This window comes from Bubalus bubalis, chromosome 1, assembly GCF_019923935.1.
Source record: "Bubalus bubalis isolate 160015118507 breed Murrah chromosome 1, NDDB_SH_1, whole genome shotgun sequence".
NCBI lineage: Eukaryota > Metazoa > Chordata > Mammalia > Artiodactyla > Bovidae > Bubalus > Bubalus bubalis.
In genome coordinates, this window is record NC_059157.1 from 52,020,725 (window position 1) to 52,037,807 (window position 17,083).

At 43.4% G+C, this 17,083-nt stretch overlaps 1 protein-coding gene across 3 annotated transcripts in view; it reads right to left on the reverse strand.

Annotated features, from left to right (window-relative positions):
• BACH1 (BTB domain and CNC homolog 1) overlaps positions 1 to 17,083 on the reverse strand; it is a 60,570-nt gene that overhangs the window by 20,310 nt on the left and 23,177 nt on the right. For all 3 annotated transcript variants that reach the window (XM_025281838.3, XM_025281830.3, XM_025281818.3), the window contains exons 2-4: positions 14,174 to 14,467; positions 9,249 to 10,586; positions 7,407 to 7,613 (exon numbers count right to left, since the gene is read on the reverse strand). In XM_025281838.3, the coding sequence (XP_025137623.3) occupies positions 7,407 to 7,613; positions 9,249 to 10,586; positions 14,174 to 14,407 (1,779 nt within the window). In that variant the 5' untranslated portion in view covers positions 14,408 to 14,467. The remainder of the gene's footprint in view (positions 1 to 7,406; positions 7,614 to 9,248; positions 10,587 to 14,173; positions 14,468 to 17,083) is intronic.

Consider the following 17,083-nt stretch of genomic DNA (forward strand, 5'->3'; position numbering starts at 1 on the left):
CACTGGAGTGGGTTGCTATTTCCTTGTCCAGGGGATCTTCCTGACTCAGGAACTGAACCCAAGGCTCCTGCCACGTCTCTTACACTGCAGGTGGGTTCTTTACCACTGAGCCACCATGGTTTCCCAGGTGGCACTAGTGGTCAAGAATCTGCCTGACAAGGCAGGAGACGTCAACAGACTCGGGTTCAATCCTTGGGTCAGGAAATCCCTTGGAGGAGGAAATGGCAACCCGCTCCAGTATTCTCGCCTGGAAAATCCCATGGGCAGAGGAGCCTGGTGGGCTACAATCTGTGCAGACACAGAGAGTCAGACACGACTGAGCACAATTATTACCCCTATTGGTACTGTTATTATTTTCATGTTAAATGATTATCCCTGTAAGAAAGCCTACCATGACGTTTTGGTCAGGTTTTCCCGGTCCCGGCCACCCTGTCCACCATCACTGGTCACTGCGGACAGCGTCTTTTTTCCTATCATTGTGCCACCTCATCCTTCCGATTTTACCACTGCACTGTGCCTAATCTAGTATGAGCTAGAAAACCAAATCATCAAGCTGGTTATAAGGTAAGAGAAAATAAGTGTTGACAGAGGGTCAAAGATTTCTCTTGTGAAATCTATGATAAATCTCCTGGCCTTCTGCTCTTGGGCAACTTCAGGGGAGCCGGAGCTGTTAAATGTTGCCAGTTAACATTTAGACAGGTTGCTTCACAGTAGCCATCTGCAATGGCCAACCTTTAAATAGATGCTCTTCCGGGACTAAAATAGTTAAAAGGTTAAAAAAGAAACCGGCTTTGCACAAAAGTACTGCTGTGGTTTTATATTAAAGTTTTCCTACAAAACTGCAGGTGATTCCAACTATGGGTAGTCAGGTTTTAAATATTTCAGGGCCATCTAAGACTTTGAAAAACTTTGCACTGAATAAGAAACACTAAACTTTTCTATTGCAAGGTACATACTTCTATTTACTGAAAGTGAAAGTGAAGTCGCTTAGTCGTGTCCCACTCTTTGTGACCCCATGGACTGTAGCCTACCAGGCTCCTCAGTCCATGGGATTTTCCAGGCAAGAGTACTGGAGTGGGGTGCCATTTCCTTCTCCAGGGCATCCTTCTGACCCAGGGATCAAACCCCAGTCTCCTGCATTGCAGAAAGATGCTTTACCGTCTGAGCCACCAGGAAAGCCCCTATTTACTGAAGCATGATGTATATCCTGAATGAACACATGATATTTCACACACACACACACAGAAGGAGCAACTCTCCAGCAGCAAGCATGCATTCTGGAGCCTAATACCTGCTATAAGAGACTAGGGATTTTTACAGAAAGGGGTGGCTCCCCATCTCTAAACAAGAGGCAGCTTCCCAGGTGGCTCAGAATCCCAGGTAAAGAGAAGGCTTTACCCAGGTGGTAAAGAATCTGCCTGTCAGCGCAGGAGACACAGGAGACTTGGGTTTGATCCCTGGGTCGGGAAGAGCCCCGGGAGGACAGCATGGCAACCCAGTCCAGTCTTCTTGCCTGGAGAATCTCATGGACAGAGGAGCCTGGTGGGCCACAGCTCACAGGGTGGCAAAGCGTCAACCAGACTGAGCACGCACACAGACGCACGGTAAGCCTGAGGCGCCTCCGTAAATGGCGCAGGCACACCGACCGCGCCGCGTCAACAGCGCGCGCCGGCTGAGGAGGCTGGCTCTCCCCGGCGAGCCCGGGAAAACACCGGCATCGGGAAGACCAACGGCTATTATCAGTTCCAAGAAATTAAACTAGAAAAAGATTAATCCATGGGTCCACTGTGATACTACAAGGATGTGGTCGGACGGAGGAAGAAGAGGAGGGAAGGAAAGTTCTTTTTAAAGAGGAATGCCAATAAATGTAAGTGGAATGACAAAATTGGAAAAATCCCGATTTTGCAGTCCCCGTTGTAAAGGCCATCATCGCATGCTTAAAACCAAAGGACAAAGGAGTGTTGGGGAACCAGATACTCACAAAGTGCCTAATTAACAGTCCACAGAAAGCAATCACAAAGGCAAAAAAAAAAAAAAAAATTTGGAGATGATCTGCCCCCGTGCACTCAAGTGGAACAACACCCTGACACGGTGTCTCCCCAAGTGACCCAGTATGAATGTTTAATCTCAGTCTAAGAACACACACTTCCACAGTTTACATGAAATACAAAGACTGAAGGAAGGAGTTACATAAAACCAAGGGCAAATGATCAGACACACATTAAAAGTGTGACACTTCATGAGAACGCTGGCCTGGACTCTTAAAAACCTATTATCATTAAAAAATAGAAGGGGGAGGGGGGGTACTTGGCATATACCCTGAGGGAACCATAACTGAAAAGGATACAGGTACCCCAATGTTCATCACAGCACTATTCACAATAGCTAGGACGTGGACGTAACCTAGATGTCCATCCACAGATGAATGGATAAAAGAAGTTGTGGAATGGAACACAATGGACTATTACTCACCATAAAAAGGAATGCATTTGACTCAGTTCTTTTATATATATATATATACACACACACACACACAATGGAATATTACTCAGCCATACTGACATGTCCTGGAGGAGGAAACGGCGACCCACTCCAGCATTCTTGCCTGAGAATCCCCACAGAGGAGCCTGGCGGGCTCTAGTCCATGCGGTCGCAAAGAGTCAGACACAACTGAGTAAGCAAGCGATTGACACGTACCCACTGCTATACTTAAAACTAACACAACACTGTTAATCAACTAGACTCTCCTAGAAAACAAAATTTTTTTTTAATTAAAAAAAAATGGAGGGAGAAGGGGGAGGATTTGTTCTAGACTGAGAGACTAAAGACAAAACTAAAAACATCGTGTGAGAATTGGCTCCTACTTTGCAAAGAAAAAAATATATATAAAGTATGCCTAGGGACAATAAGGGTAATTTGAATAGGAACTACATATGTTATTTAAGATTTATTAATTTTCTCAGGTATGACAAAGATATTGGTAAATATATTTGATAAAGATATCAAAAAATGTCATTTTAGAAGATTCATATTTAAGCATTTAGGGGTGAAATGTCATAATGTGGTAGGTTTCAAATGATTCAGAAAACAAAACAAGAGGCATAAAGACGGACAGGGAGTATAGTGAGAACATCGCCCAACTGTAGTTACAAAGAATCCAAGACTGGCTAACAGGGACAGACGGACAAAGACCCACAGGCCAACCAAGCGGGGCTGGGGACACAGACCTGGCCAGAGAGACAGAGACCAACCAAGCGGGGCGGGGGACACAGACCTGGCCAGAAAGACAGAGACCAACCAAGCAGGGCTGGGGACACAGACCTGGCCAGAGAGACAGAGACCAGGACCCACAGGAAGAGGCAGAGAGCAATGATGGCAAGATGTTGGTGACTGGTGAATCCACCACAAGTATATGGTTGTCTACCTCACTATTCATTTAACTCTCCTGCAAGCTTAGAATGGGGAGGAGGAAGATGATTCTCAAGAACAAATGAAAACACATCAAGCGGGCTCCCTATGAGACTCTAAGCATTTTACTGGCAAGGGCTATGTCTCACTGATCTTTGCTTCCCCTGGTACCCAGTACATTTAATATGAATGAAAAGCAGATACTCACAGAAAACCTAACTACTAATTTTTACTGAGCCCTGAACATGTGTGCGGCAGGACAAAGAGCCTTCCATCTCTAGCTGAATCTCATCCTTGCACCAGACCTGAGGGAGATACTACTCTTATCTACTTGTTATTGATGAGGGGATTGAGTTTTGGAGAGGCAATGACCTCTCCAAAGCCATCAAGGGGCCAGGCAGAGTTTTCAGCTGTTTGACTCCAAAGCCTCCATCTGACTTCTGTGTTCTAGTGCAGCAGGTTCTAGAAACTTAGTGTGCATAATAAAGACTCACACTGGAAACTTGCAGAATGCATGTTCCTGGGCCCCTCCCACAGGTCTGGGATGGGGCTCCAGAGGGAGCATTTTGAAGGCGGACTCCTGGGTAACTCTGATGCCAATTGTACACAGGTCACATTTCAAGACACACTGCTCAAAGGCCTCACAGAGTGGCAGTGGGGAGGCCCCAGAGGGCCCACAGCAGGGTGTGGAGATGGCAGTGCCCATGTGACTAGAGCAGTAGTTAGACTGTGACCAGAAAAGGGTTGTTGTTAATACAATAATTTTTACGACCAAATTCAAAACAGTAAAGACAGACTGGGCTTCCCTGCTGGCTCAGACTGCCTTCAATGCAGAGAGATCTGGGTTCGATCCCTGGGTTGGGAAGATCCACTGGAGTAGGGAAAGGCTACTAGCCACTCCAGTATTCTTGCCTGGAGACAAGCCACAGGAGTGCATATAGTCGGACATGACTGAGCGACTAACACTTCCCCTTCACAAAGACAGGTGAGGTCATTTGACTCCTACACCATCATCCTGGACAAGGGCAGTGAAATGAAACCATGTGTGATCATCTCAACCCCGAGTTCCAGAACTTTGTGAATACTGTGATTTCTGATCACTTATAAGTTGATATCAATCAATATCTGATTTCTTCTAAGAGAAATTACACTTTAGCAATTTATTATTTTTCTTTAAAAAGCAAAGTTTACTTCAAGGTTACCTTTGTTTGAGACCACAATGGTATCAGAGACACATATTTTCTAACTTCTGATTTCATCTTACAGAAAAGAATAAACATAGACCTTGAGAAGAATCCTATAAAGATGACAGCTTTGTAAGTCAAACACATTAACAAGTTGAATGATTCTTGAACTTTGCTCAAGATCTTATATTTATTGGCAAAAACAAAGTCATGATTTTGGTTTGTAAATTATAGATATTCAATTCTTACAGTAAAAGCAATACTGAATTAATACCTAACCTTTAACATACTATCAAATTTTAAATTAAGATTAAAAGTCAATACCATCAATTTATCGACCAAATAAATATCCGCCTTTTTTTTTTATTCAAAGGTTACTGACAGACTCCAACAGGACATTCAAATTAACATCTCCCTTTGGCTTTCCCAGCATATAAAGACCACCTGAAGCATGCTTAAAAGACATTTACTCCTTGGAAGAAAAGCTACAAACCTAGACAGCGTATTAAAAAGCAGAGACGTTACTTTGCTGACAAAGGTCCATCTAGTCAAAGCTACAGTTTTTCCAGTAGTCATGTATGGATGTGAGAGTTGGACGATAAAGAAAGCTGAGTGCCAAAGAATTGATGCTTTTGAGCTGTGGTGTTGGAGAAGACTCTTGAGAGTTCCTTGGACTGCAAGGAGATCAAACCAGTCAATCCTAAAGGAAATCAACCCTGATTATTCACTGGAAGGACTGATACTGAAGCTGAAGCTCTAATACTCTGGCTACCTGACGTGAAGAATTGACTCATTGGAAAAGACCCTGATGCTGGGAAAAGACTGAAGGCGGGAGGAGAAGGGGACGACAGAGAATGAGATGGCTGGATGGCATCACTGAGTCGATGTACGTTGAGTTGGAGCAAGCTCCGGGAGTTGGTAATGGACAGCGAGGCCTGGAGTGCTGCAGTCCATGAGTCAGACAAAGAGCCAGACATGACTGAGAGCGACTGAACTGAACTGAAGCATGCTTCACACATGGTTTTTATCTCACTGACCCACCTTAAAAATAGTATTTTCAAATCATTATTCGTTTTGTAATCAAAATACTTTTTTTCACGTGCTGATCCATCCACAGTCTATTAGGCTATTACTCTTAGAAGCAACTACAAAAGTTTCCTAAGAACCATGGGAAAACCAAATATTCCCTTCTATTGAAAATTAACCAAGAGTTATTCCACCGACGACATGAAAGGAATCTTTCTATAATGAGAGGCAATATAAACAGTGAGGTCCAAACCCAGAGTCTACAGAGTAGGCAGAGACATTATGAAAGGAACAATCAAGGGAGAGAAAACTGAAAATTGATAAATAATAGTACAGCAATAAGAAGAAGAAAGTAATATTTATTGAGTACTATGTGCCAGGCATTTTTCTAAAGACTTGGATGTATTAGCTCATTTAATCTTCATAAACTGGAGAAGGAAATGCAACCCACTCCAGTATTCTTGCCTGGAAAATCCCACAGATGGAGGAGCCTGGCAGGCTACAGTCCATGGGGTTGCAAAGAGTCGGACACGACTGAGACACTTCACTTCACTTCACTTCACTTCCAGTGTTTTTGCCTAGGGAATCCTATGGACAGAGAAGCCTGGCAGGCTACATACAGTCCATGGGGGTCACAAAAGAGCTGGACACGACTTAGAGACTAAACAACAACAATCTTCATAAATGAATACTCATTTCTGTTAAGTAAGAAATGGTATTATCCCATCTTATAGAGGAGAAAACTGAGGGACAAAGGTATGACATAGCCTGCCCAGAGTTACACGGGCTTCCCTGATAACTCAGACAGTAAAGAATCTACCTGCAATGCAGGAGCTGCAGGAGATGTGGGTTCGACCCCTGGGTGGGGAAGATCCCCTGGAGCAGGGCATGGCAACCCACTCCGGTATTCTTGCCTAGAGCACGCCATGGAGAGAGGAACCTGGTGGGCTACATTTTAGGGCATCGAAAGGAGTCAGACACAACTTAGTGACACCGTGCACACACAGAAAACAGAACATTCAATGAACGTTTTTACTGCATCTAGACACTGTCTCTGCTGTCGTCTCTAACCAGGGTTTTAGCTCTAGCTGGCCTGCACTATTATCTTTCTTCACACAACGCTTCCTTCTATTAGTACCAACCACTACCGTACAAAGAAAACACTGGTAAAAATTAATCCATTTTTTTAGTTAATTTCTGTTTTGATGTCGGAATAAAAAATAAGATGTAACAAAGTAGGCATTCTTATCCCTGAGGATCTCATTAGGTATTAAAATTTTCTATTTATATTAGCACATGAATTTTTCCCTTAGATGAAAGATTCAAGTTGGCTGGCTCACTTTGCTATCAACCAAAACAAGTTACTGGTTCATTAAAACCAACAACTGAAACATTAGCATTTACAGACACCAAGCACAACACAAAGAGATTAAAGTGTTTTATCATTTCTTTCATTTTTACTCAACCACCAGAATTAGATAGTGAAATTATCTTTAATCTATAAATCACTTTTTACAAAGATACACAGAAATAGTTCAACTTACATATGACAGTATCCCACTATATACATAAAATACTTGCTTAGGTAAAATTATGAAAATCCTCATTGCTTTTCATCTCCTTATTTTTCTGAAAATGTCACATAGTTTATTTTTTAATATTAATTGGCAAATTTTAAAATAATTGAACATTATCTCTGACTTAGGAATTGAAACAGCTATTTCCTTATAAAAAAGAAAGACAGAATGAACTGTTGGAATTAGAATAAGAAGAAACTTCTAGACTCACCAGCTTCTCAATTTCTGATTCAAGATTCTGTATACAGTCAAGCTTCCTCTTGCGACAGCGTTGTGCAGCAATTCTGTTTTTACTTCTTCTCCGAATATCATGGATGCAATCCAGCTGTTCTGGAGTCAGTTTGTGCATTTTCAACAAAGATTGAAAATCATTTCGAGAGAGTGAAATTATTCGTTGTGCATTAAATGGCAATTTTACCTAGAAGGTGAAATAAACATTAGCAATTATTGCTGCATTTTTTGGTTTTACTTAAATCTAGAAAGAGGAAAATATGCATCTATGTTTTCCAGGGAACTTTATTTAGACTAAAAAAAAGCCCTCTATCATCTCCAATCTCGATACATTCTTTTTTTTTCCTTCATTATTTCTGTTCTATTTTCGAGCGGGTTTAGAAGATAAATTGAGAAGCAGATTTTTTTCGCAAATCAAACATCATAAACATAAATATTAATGTACTTACAATGAAAAAACAGAATTTAAATTATTTTACTAGGGCATGTCAATACCCCACAGAGATCTTTAAGGCATTTTCTAAAGTGTTTTAAATGTATTTTTACCCAAACCAAAAAAATTCTGTTTTGTTCTCTGACTTCTATTACTGTGTAGCACTGACTTAATATTGTGTATAATACCACCAATAATTTCTAAAGCATTCCTGAAAATTTATTTCTCTGTCAGAAAAATGGCAGTTTCACATAATTCATTTTACTTGCCAATGCAGAAATGGTTAGAAAAACCTTATGAATATTTTACAGTCATTTTCAACATATTTAAATTTCAAATAATAATAATAAGATAATCTTTAAAAAATAATACTGTGGGAAAGTTTAATTATCAAAAAGAAATGAAACATTTGTCAGTTTCTCTGGCTACCTACTTAGTCTTTCAAGCTTACATAAATTAGTTACATAAAATATTCTAAAATTTCTTAAATGTTTCATTTAAATACTTTGTCATAGTTTCAAGCACTGCATTTACAAATGTCATACAAAAATCAATATATATAACTTCATGCTTACATATTACTTCTTAAATAATGAAACACTTCCTTCCAAAGCCAACGGGGGGGGGGGGGGGGGGTGGGGGGGGGGGGGGGAAACCTCATTGTTTCAAACTATTTTATACCTGTTTTAACAGATATAAAAACAAAGAGTATGATAAAGAACTAATGAACCTTTATTATTACTGGAACTATAGTCAAGTTTTACAAAAAAGCATCTATCAAATACCAACATTTATACACAAAGTACACAGATCAAGAGTAGTATGATTAATAACAAACTGGATACATGTAGTTCATACTAAATTATTAAGACATTCTTTAATAGATGAAATGACTAAGGAAAACTAAGAAAAAATTTTATAGCTATGAGAAACTAGTATAAAGAAAACTCTGGACCGGAAGCCACATTCCTGCAACTGGTCATTGCTAAGTCATTGCTAAGTGACTAAGTCCCACGTCTAGACGTCCTTGTGGCAGTGAATAAGACTGAATATATGCTGTATTTAACCAGGAGTTAATCATCAAATGATTAGAGAATCATTATTCTTTTTCCTCTCGGGACCTGGCACTTGATTTAAACAGTTACATGGCCAATGCAGGAATCCACTCCCTGCTTAACAGAACAAAATACACCTACTTGAAATAAAGGAACACAGCAGTCCTTCCAACTTCATCACCCACTCCTGGTATGTATCATACCGTGGTATACTTAACTGAGTATGGGTTTCCTCCTCCCTCCCTGAGCCAGATCACATTCCCAACAGGAGCAGACATAGTCAGCCCAGTTAACGGTGGTCAATGACTTGAGCACACACTCCTTTTCCGCTCACCTCACACTCTTGTTCTCGGGCTGAACAGGGCTCACTGTCCCCTTCGGTATCCGACTCCGAGTCGTCTCCCAAGCTGATCACGCAAGCGTAGGGACAAGGCTCCTGCTGGGGCTCTGAAGCGTAGTCATCAGTTCCGATTTCCAGGCTGCTGGAACAGCCCTCGGGACTCAGAGTGCTTATAAAAGGGCAACTGACAGAACTCAAGGTCGTGAAAGTCCTCTGGCCCGGTTCAGGGCTCTCGCTGATCCTGATGCCTAACCAGGGACACTCAGACCGCTTCTGGGGGTAGTTCTGCTCTGGGCTGTCTTTGGCCACGGCAGGTGACAACTGCATTTGGCAGGCAGCGTCCGTGTTGCAGATGTCACTCCAGAAGCCCTTCGCGAGGTGCTCCGCCACCTCTCGCTCCACGCTGCTCAGATCACTTGCGGCAAGGCCACTCTCCTTCCTGGGGCCGGAGTCTGATTTCACATCTGGACTCTCACCGAAAGCCTTCTCTTCTCGCACATCGGAACCCGACGAAGGCTTTTCCGTTAACACGGTGGTGTTCTGCGTGCCAGCAAAATTCAAGTCACCGTACTGGTCGTACGTGTGTAAGATAGACAGAGAGTAGAACCCGTGGGGGTCTGCAGAACTGGGGGGGCAGGGAGTTGTTTCTGTTTTTCCGGATGAGCCCTGGGAAGCGGGATCTTTCTTCTTGGCTTCTTCATGTTCCATCGCTGACTTTTTTTCTTCACATTTTAAAATCACCTGCAAGTCTGCACAGTCCTGGATTCCTCCTAGACACTCATTTTCCGACGGCTCGTGCGGCTGAACAGAAGCAGCCTGAATGTCTTTGACGCTGGACTCCACAGTTCGGACTCTGTCAGTTCCAAACGCTTTCTGGAATTTTCGGTATTTGGGGCATAAAGACGGCAGAGCCAGGGCAGCATCCTTTTCTAAGCACATGGATTCACATGTTTGGCTGGCACTGTCCTGCAGAGGAGGAGTCGCTTTTGCACTGCCTTGATACCTACGCAGTTTACAGTGAGGGGTTTGGACATTTTTGTTGTCCAGAAATTCCTCCACCTCATCAATTTCTAAATCCTTCTGGTCCAAGAGCGAAAACTTAAAATCTGGTTTCTGGCAAGGTGAGGAGAAGCATTTTTTTCTGGGGCATTCCTGCTGGTCTGCAGTGGAGTCCAGAAACTTGTATTTGAGAAACTGAAAGCAGGATTCCTCAATATCAGGTACGCCTAAAAATTCCACACACTTATACACCTCATCCACATTGTCCTTACTGAGTATCAGTTTAGCAGTGTAGGCAAACTGAATTAAAGGTTCAAATCCTTTAACTGTCACCTGTTAATATACAAAACAAAAACAAAGACATCACATGAAAAGCTGTCTAGCAGATAAGGACGAGAGAAGTAGCAGGGTGGCAAGATGAAAACCTCTTAGTGATACTTATAAAACAGGGATTTTAATTTGGTGAGAAAAAAATATTCCTCTCAGAAATGTAAAGCTAAGGGAATCTAGAAAAGCTTGCTTCTCACATCCTGTTCACTGGGACCACACCCTCCACTTTATAGATTTCCACTCATGATGATCCGTGGAGTATGATTTACTCATATGAGATAAAGATATAACCATTACCACAACTTTCTGCATTAGTGGAAAGAAGGCATCTATGGAATAAAGCAACGTGGATAAAAGCACCCTGTTCCGAGTGCTGGGGTCTGCTGCCATCCTAGATCTGCGTGGTTACCATATTCCAAACAACTCCTCAACCGTGATAAACTACTGAAGTGGAATAGTCAATGCTGGAGAACAGTATAGCTAAAGCAATGAAAGTATTCCTAACCATGGTGGACAGTAAATGGCTACCTATCAATTATCTTAGAGTTTCTAATAAAATTTTTTAAAGATTCAGATTTACAAAGTGATCTACGTGAAGACCTAAAACTTGTGCCTAGTACAGTCTCAGCAAAGAATTCAAGGACTCTAGCTAATAAAACCTTTAAGCTCAAAATTGCACATTCACACTGAACCTGCCTCTGCAGAGAGAGGGGGAGATGACCCCTACTGAGGGCTGGAAAGCTTCACTCCAGACTCAAAACACAAAAATTAATTTTAAAACACTGAATTCCAATGCGAGTGATCAAGATGTAATTTTTCTGTGATCCTCTTAAACACCTGCTAAACTGGGCATACTTAATTAGCTTTTAAATGGCTAAAAAAATAAAAATAGCAACATCAAATACTGGTGAAGATGTGGAGAAACGGGAAAACTCACACATTGCTGGTAGGAACGTAAAATGGTGCAGCTGCTCTGCAAACCAGTTTGGCAGTTTCTTATAAACATGCAACCTCCATATGTCCCAGCAACTGCACTCCTATTCTTTTATGCCAGAAAAATGAAAACTCATCTTGCACAAGCACTCACTGCAATGTTATTTGTAACAGCCCAAAATTGGAATTAGCCTGATTTCCTTCAATAGGTGTACAGCTAAATAAAAACCGGTACACCCACAGTATGGAATGCTCAGCAATAAAATAGAATACACTGAGGATGCCTAAGACTTGGGTAAATCTCAGAGAAATTACGGGAAGAGGAAAAAGGCCAATCCCAAAAGGTCACCTACTGAATGATTCCATTTATGTGACATTTTTCAGATGACAAAACTTTAAGAAAGGGGGACAGATTAGTGGTTGCCAGGGATTAGGAATGGAGGGAGGGGTGAGGGAGAATGGAGGGAAACCAGGAAGGGAGTGAGTGGGATTATAAAAGGGCAACACAAGGGATTCTCGGGTGGGTGTGAAACTGTTCCGTTTCCTTACTGTGGCAGTGGATACATGGACCCACCCAGAAAATGAAACTGTAGAGAATTTCACAGCATACTCAATTTAGTACAAGTAAAACCAGGAAAGCCTGAGACGGGTGAATTGTATTACTGTCAAAATTCTGGTTGTGATACACAATTTCGCAAAAACACTCTACCATTGGAAGAAACTGAGCAGAGTGCAGCAAAGGGGTTCTCCGCCTTATGTCTTACAGATGCATGTAAATTTACAATGATCTCAATAAATGTTTCAATTGGGAATTTTTAAATAAAATAATCAAGAGGCTTTAAAGACAGCTACACAATGATCTTTTCAATCTGTCATTATGATGAGACACTTCAAATATTTGAAAATGTGTATCTTATATTCAAATTAGAATGAATGAATGTATACATACACACGTGCATGCAGATACCTTTCCTTCCATATACAGGAATCAAATTTTTTTCTGCTTGGAAAGTCTTTTTAAGTAATTTGAAACTACAGATCATAATGAGGATATCTCGATTAGGATATGTGTTGCTACTTGTTAAAGAACAACAGCTGACCAATAGCTGGCCCTTCTTGCCACTGCCTTAGTACTATATTATTTGCTCCAACTTCTGCCACAGAACTGACAACCTGTAGCTGCCATGTCATGGATGTATGTATGCACGGCCAGCAATAAGCTGAACTGTAGACTCAGTGTCATCACAGAACAGCCCACACAAACCTGTTGTACACAGACAGATTCTATATACTTTGTCCAAATTCCTTTTAACAACTTCTAATGTGTGCTGGAGAAGACTCTTGAGAGTGCCTTGGACTGCAAGGAGATCAAACCAGTCAATCCTAAAGGAAATCAGTCCTGAATATTCACTGGAAGGACTGATGCTGAAACTGAAGCTCCAATACTTTGGCCACTTGATGTGAAAAACTGACTCATTTGAAAAGACACTGATGCTGGGAAAGACTGAAGGCAGGAGGAGAAGGGGATGACAGAGGATGAGATGGTTGGATGGCATCACCAACTCAATGGACATCTGAGTTTAAGCAAACTCTGAGAGACAGTGAAGGACCCAGAAGCCTGGCCTGCTGCAGTCCATGGGGTCACAAATTGTCAGATACAACTTAACAATGAACAAAATGTGTGTCCCAATGCCACAAGGCTCAGCACTCTTCTAGTTGTAGTCACTAATGAAGCCAAACAAACTGTTAAAACAGCCAGTGTACCCAGCACTCCTGCCCTAAGAGTCGTCTCTTAGAGGTAGGATGGTAACAAGAACCTAAGTGTCTAGGTGTGGGAGCTCCATAATAGGCTTGGGGGAAAAGGTGTGTAAGAACAAGGCTCTATAAATATGACACAAAAATCACCTTTCTTCTACCCAAGCACTGTCTCAATCTCAAGAAAGAAGAAAGGGAGAGAACCCTTCTGGAGTATCTAACAGCCACGTGCAGTCAAAATGAGGAGGCTGGAATGCATGATCTTTTAGGTTTCCTCCAAATTGTAAAACATCCGGCTTGAAAACCGAATAGATCTGGCAACTCGGACTCATAGCTAAAACAATAAAACTGAGCAGCACAGGGAGGCTGTCCCCAGTAACTCCCTTTAGCCCCGTCCATGAGGGCAGGTCGGTCATAGCCAAATTCAGGCTTGGGAGGATCCTAATCCCTGTCACAGCTGTCCATCACAGAAAAAGATCCAAAGGGGGAGTCCCGCCCAGGTGTGCGACCTCTCCAAATGCCCGTGTCCACTGGTGAGGCATTTCATTAAAACATAACAGAGGGTCGAGCTATTCAACAGCCCAACAGATATTAACTAACATCCAAAGTTATCAGAGACTTCCCTGGCAGTCCAGGAGTTAAGTAAGACTCTGCACTTCCACTGCCGGGGACAGGGGTTCGATCCCTGGTGGGGGAACTATGGTTCCGCCTGCCTTGAGGTGCGGCCAAAAAAATAAAGGAAACCAGTTGACACAGAAAATGCCAGGATGCCTACGAAGCAAGTTAAATGTGCGGCTGCAGAAGCACGGGCAAGGGATGACGGGGAAGACGGGGTTTTGCCCTAACGGGATCAACCAGGGGAGACTTAGTTGGTTGCATGAACGCAGGGCGAGCTCTCCCACCTCTCCGGGCAGCGTGATGCGCGGCTCACTGCCGGCCGCGCCGGCGAGCCGGGCGTGGAAGTAGGCACTGCAGGCGGCCAGCACGGCGCGGTGCGCGCGGAAGGGCCGGCCCTCCACCAGCACCGTCAAGTCGCACAGCTCGTCCTTCCGCCGCTGCTCGTCCAGGCAGCGCAGCACGTGCGCGCCGTGCACCGACGACTCGTAGGCGAACACTGCGTTCTCACCCAGCCACATTCTGCGTCCGGGGCGGTGTCGGGAGGGTCCGAGAGAGCATGCTTCTGACGGTCGTCAACCCTGCAGAGACACAGGCCGCGGTCACTCATGGAACGGCTTGGGAAAGAGGTCTGTCCCGGCGGCCCCGGCAGGTACCCATCAACATGTGGCTGCTGTTGAATCGCTCAGTCGTGTCCGACTCTCTGCGACCTCATGGACTGGGGCCCTCCAGGCTCCTCCGTCCATGGGGTTTGCCAGGCAAGAATACTGGAGTGGGGTTTGCCTATGTTACACATAATAAAAAGAAATCTTTTAAAAGAAAAAAGGCTCCTGAGAGCCTGGAAGCATTTATTCACTTCACTTCATTTAATAGAGATTTTTGATAAGCAATTTTTATAATAATAGGAAACATATTCTTGGGGTGAAGGGGGGGGAAGACCTTTTGAAGCAAGTATTTTATGGCTCTGAAATGAGGCATTTTGTACAAAGAAAACAGCTCCAATGAGCAAACCGGGAAGGCTGAGAAGTTTCTGGGTGGCATCCCAATCTGTTGCTTTAAGACATTAATGGGTGCGTGTAGGTCACCAGAGGTCCCACTCTGGGCTGGGCTAAACGGTGGAACAGGCAGACAGCACTTCACATGCTCTGCGTCCCCCATTTCCCAATACTTGACGGCAGGCAGGAGGGCGTGGCGCTCCAAAACAAGGGACGCGTTCTACAAAAGGCAAAGCTCATCCAACACTTAGAGGAGAAGGATTTCCTTGATTTAAAGACTCAGGTCTGCCAGGCCAAATCTTAGTAATGAATCTTTTTACATAACAAGTCTTACTTAACACTATAAAATGTAGGTAACAAATAGGACTACTCCATCATTAACAACACGGTTACCACACAGAGGAACTCTTCGTTTTCTCAAAATGCTAAAACAAAAGAGAAGATTATCAAAAATGTATGTTTTAAAAAACACATACTAACATATGTGCATGCGTGCCTGCTAAATTGCTTCAGTCATGTCCATCTCCTTGCGACCCTATGGACTGTAACTCACCAGACTTCTCTGTCCATGGGATTCTCCGGGCAAGAATACTGGAGTGGGTTGCCATGCCCTTTTCCAGGGGATCTTCCCAACCCAGGGATCGAACCCACGTCTCTTACGTCTCCTGCATTGGCAGGCAAGTTCTTTACCACTAGTGCCACCTGGGAGGCCCATACTAATACAGAGTAGCCTCCAAACATCTTTTGATCATATATATACCCAACATACATACTAACAACTATGGGCCTCCCTGGTGGCTCAGTCGGTAAAGACTCTGCCTGCAATGCAGGAGACCTGGGTTCAATCTCTGGGTCAGGAAGATCCCCTGGAGAAGGGAATGGCAACCCACTCCAGTATTCTTGCCTGGAGAATTCCATAACAGAGGAGCCCGGTGGGCTATAGTCCATTGGGTTGCAAAAAGTGGGACAAGGCTGAGCAACTGAAGTGACCCAGCCCTGCCCCCCCCCCCAAAAAAGGACAGTTTAGTTGCTACATTGTGTCTATCTGACCCATGCACTGGAGCCCACCTGGCTCTTCTGTCCATGCAATTTCCCAGGCAAGAATACGGAGTGGGCTGCAATTTCCTGCTCCAAGGGACCTTCCTGACCCAGGGACCACAAGCTCCTCTTCTGAACCTTACTCATGTCCCAAAACATGAAGGTCCTCAAATGTTACATGACTGAATAAACATTACTGTTTTCACAGTTGCTATAGGCCAAACAAAAATGAAAGGAGAAATAAAAACTACTAAATCCAGACAGACTAGGCCCAAAGTTGTGTCCCAGTCTCTGCGATCCTATGGACTGTAGCCCGTCAGGCTCCTCTGTCCATGGGATTCTCCAAGCAAGAATATTGGAGTAGGTTGCCATTTCTTCCTCCAGGGGATCTTCCCAACCCAGGGATCAAACCAGCATCTCTTACATCTTCTGCACTGGCAGGTGGGTTCTTTACCACCAGCGCCAGCTGGGAAGCCCCAATCATAGGTGAATTCCACCTCAAAGACACGATGTCTCAGTAACCACACAAGACATGCATCTATGAGTTCTATTCTACTTATGTGTTCATTTTTAAGGTGCTCATTATAGCTGAAATATTAAGTTCCTCAAACAGTCAATGAAAATAAAATCTCTCACTATGTGGTTAAACATTTCCCAAGGTCAAGGATCACAACCTATCATTTATTTACTGATTCAGCATACCGCATGAAATCATGGCAACTCGAAAACCACGTCCAAGGACTAACTTGACTTTCGGGTTGTGCCCACATTGAAAGGGTAGTAAATTCCCTTTCGCAACTGGTGTTGGTATTTCAGTTATCAACATAAGGAACTGTTAAGAGTAGTGGGGAGGAGCTATCATTCAATGAAACTGTGTATCTGGTGTGTGTGGTACTGCAGGGACCACTGCCTTCCACTTTATCCAAGACTGTCCACCTCCCCAGCCAAGCCGGATTCAACAGTGCCCGTGCGCCTTGCAGTGGCCCTGGGCAAGTCCCCAGCCTTCTCATTCTGTCCTACCATCTGCCCTGATGATGATACACAACTACAGAAATCCTGCCCTCATATTCTGTGAGGCCACCATGGAAAACTGGGGAAATTCCTCAAAAAAATGAAGACCAGAACTACTGTATAATCCAACCATTCCACTTCAGGGTAGTAATC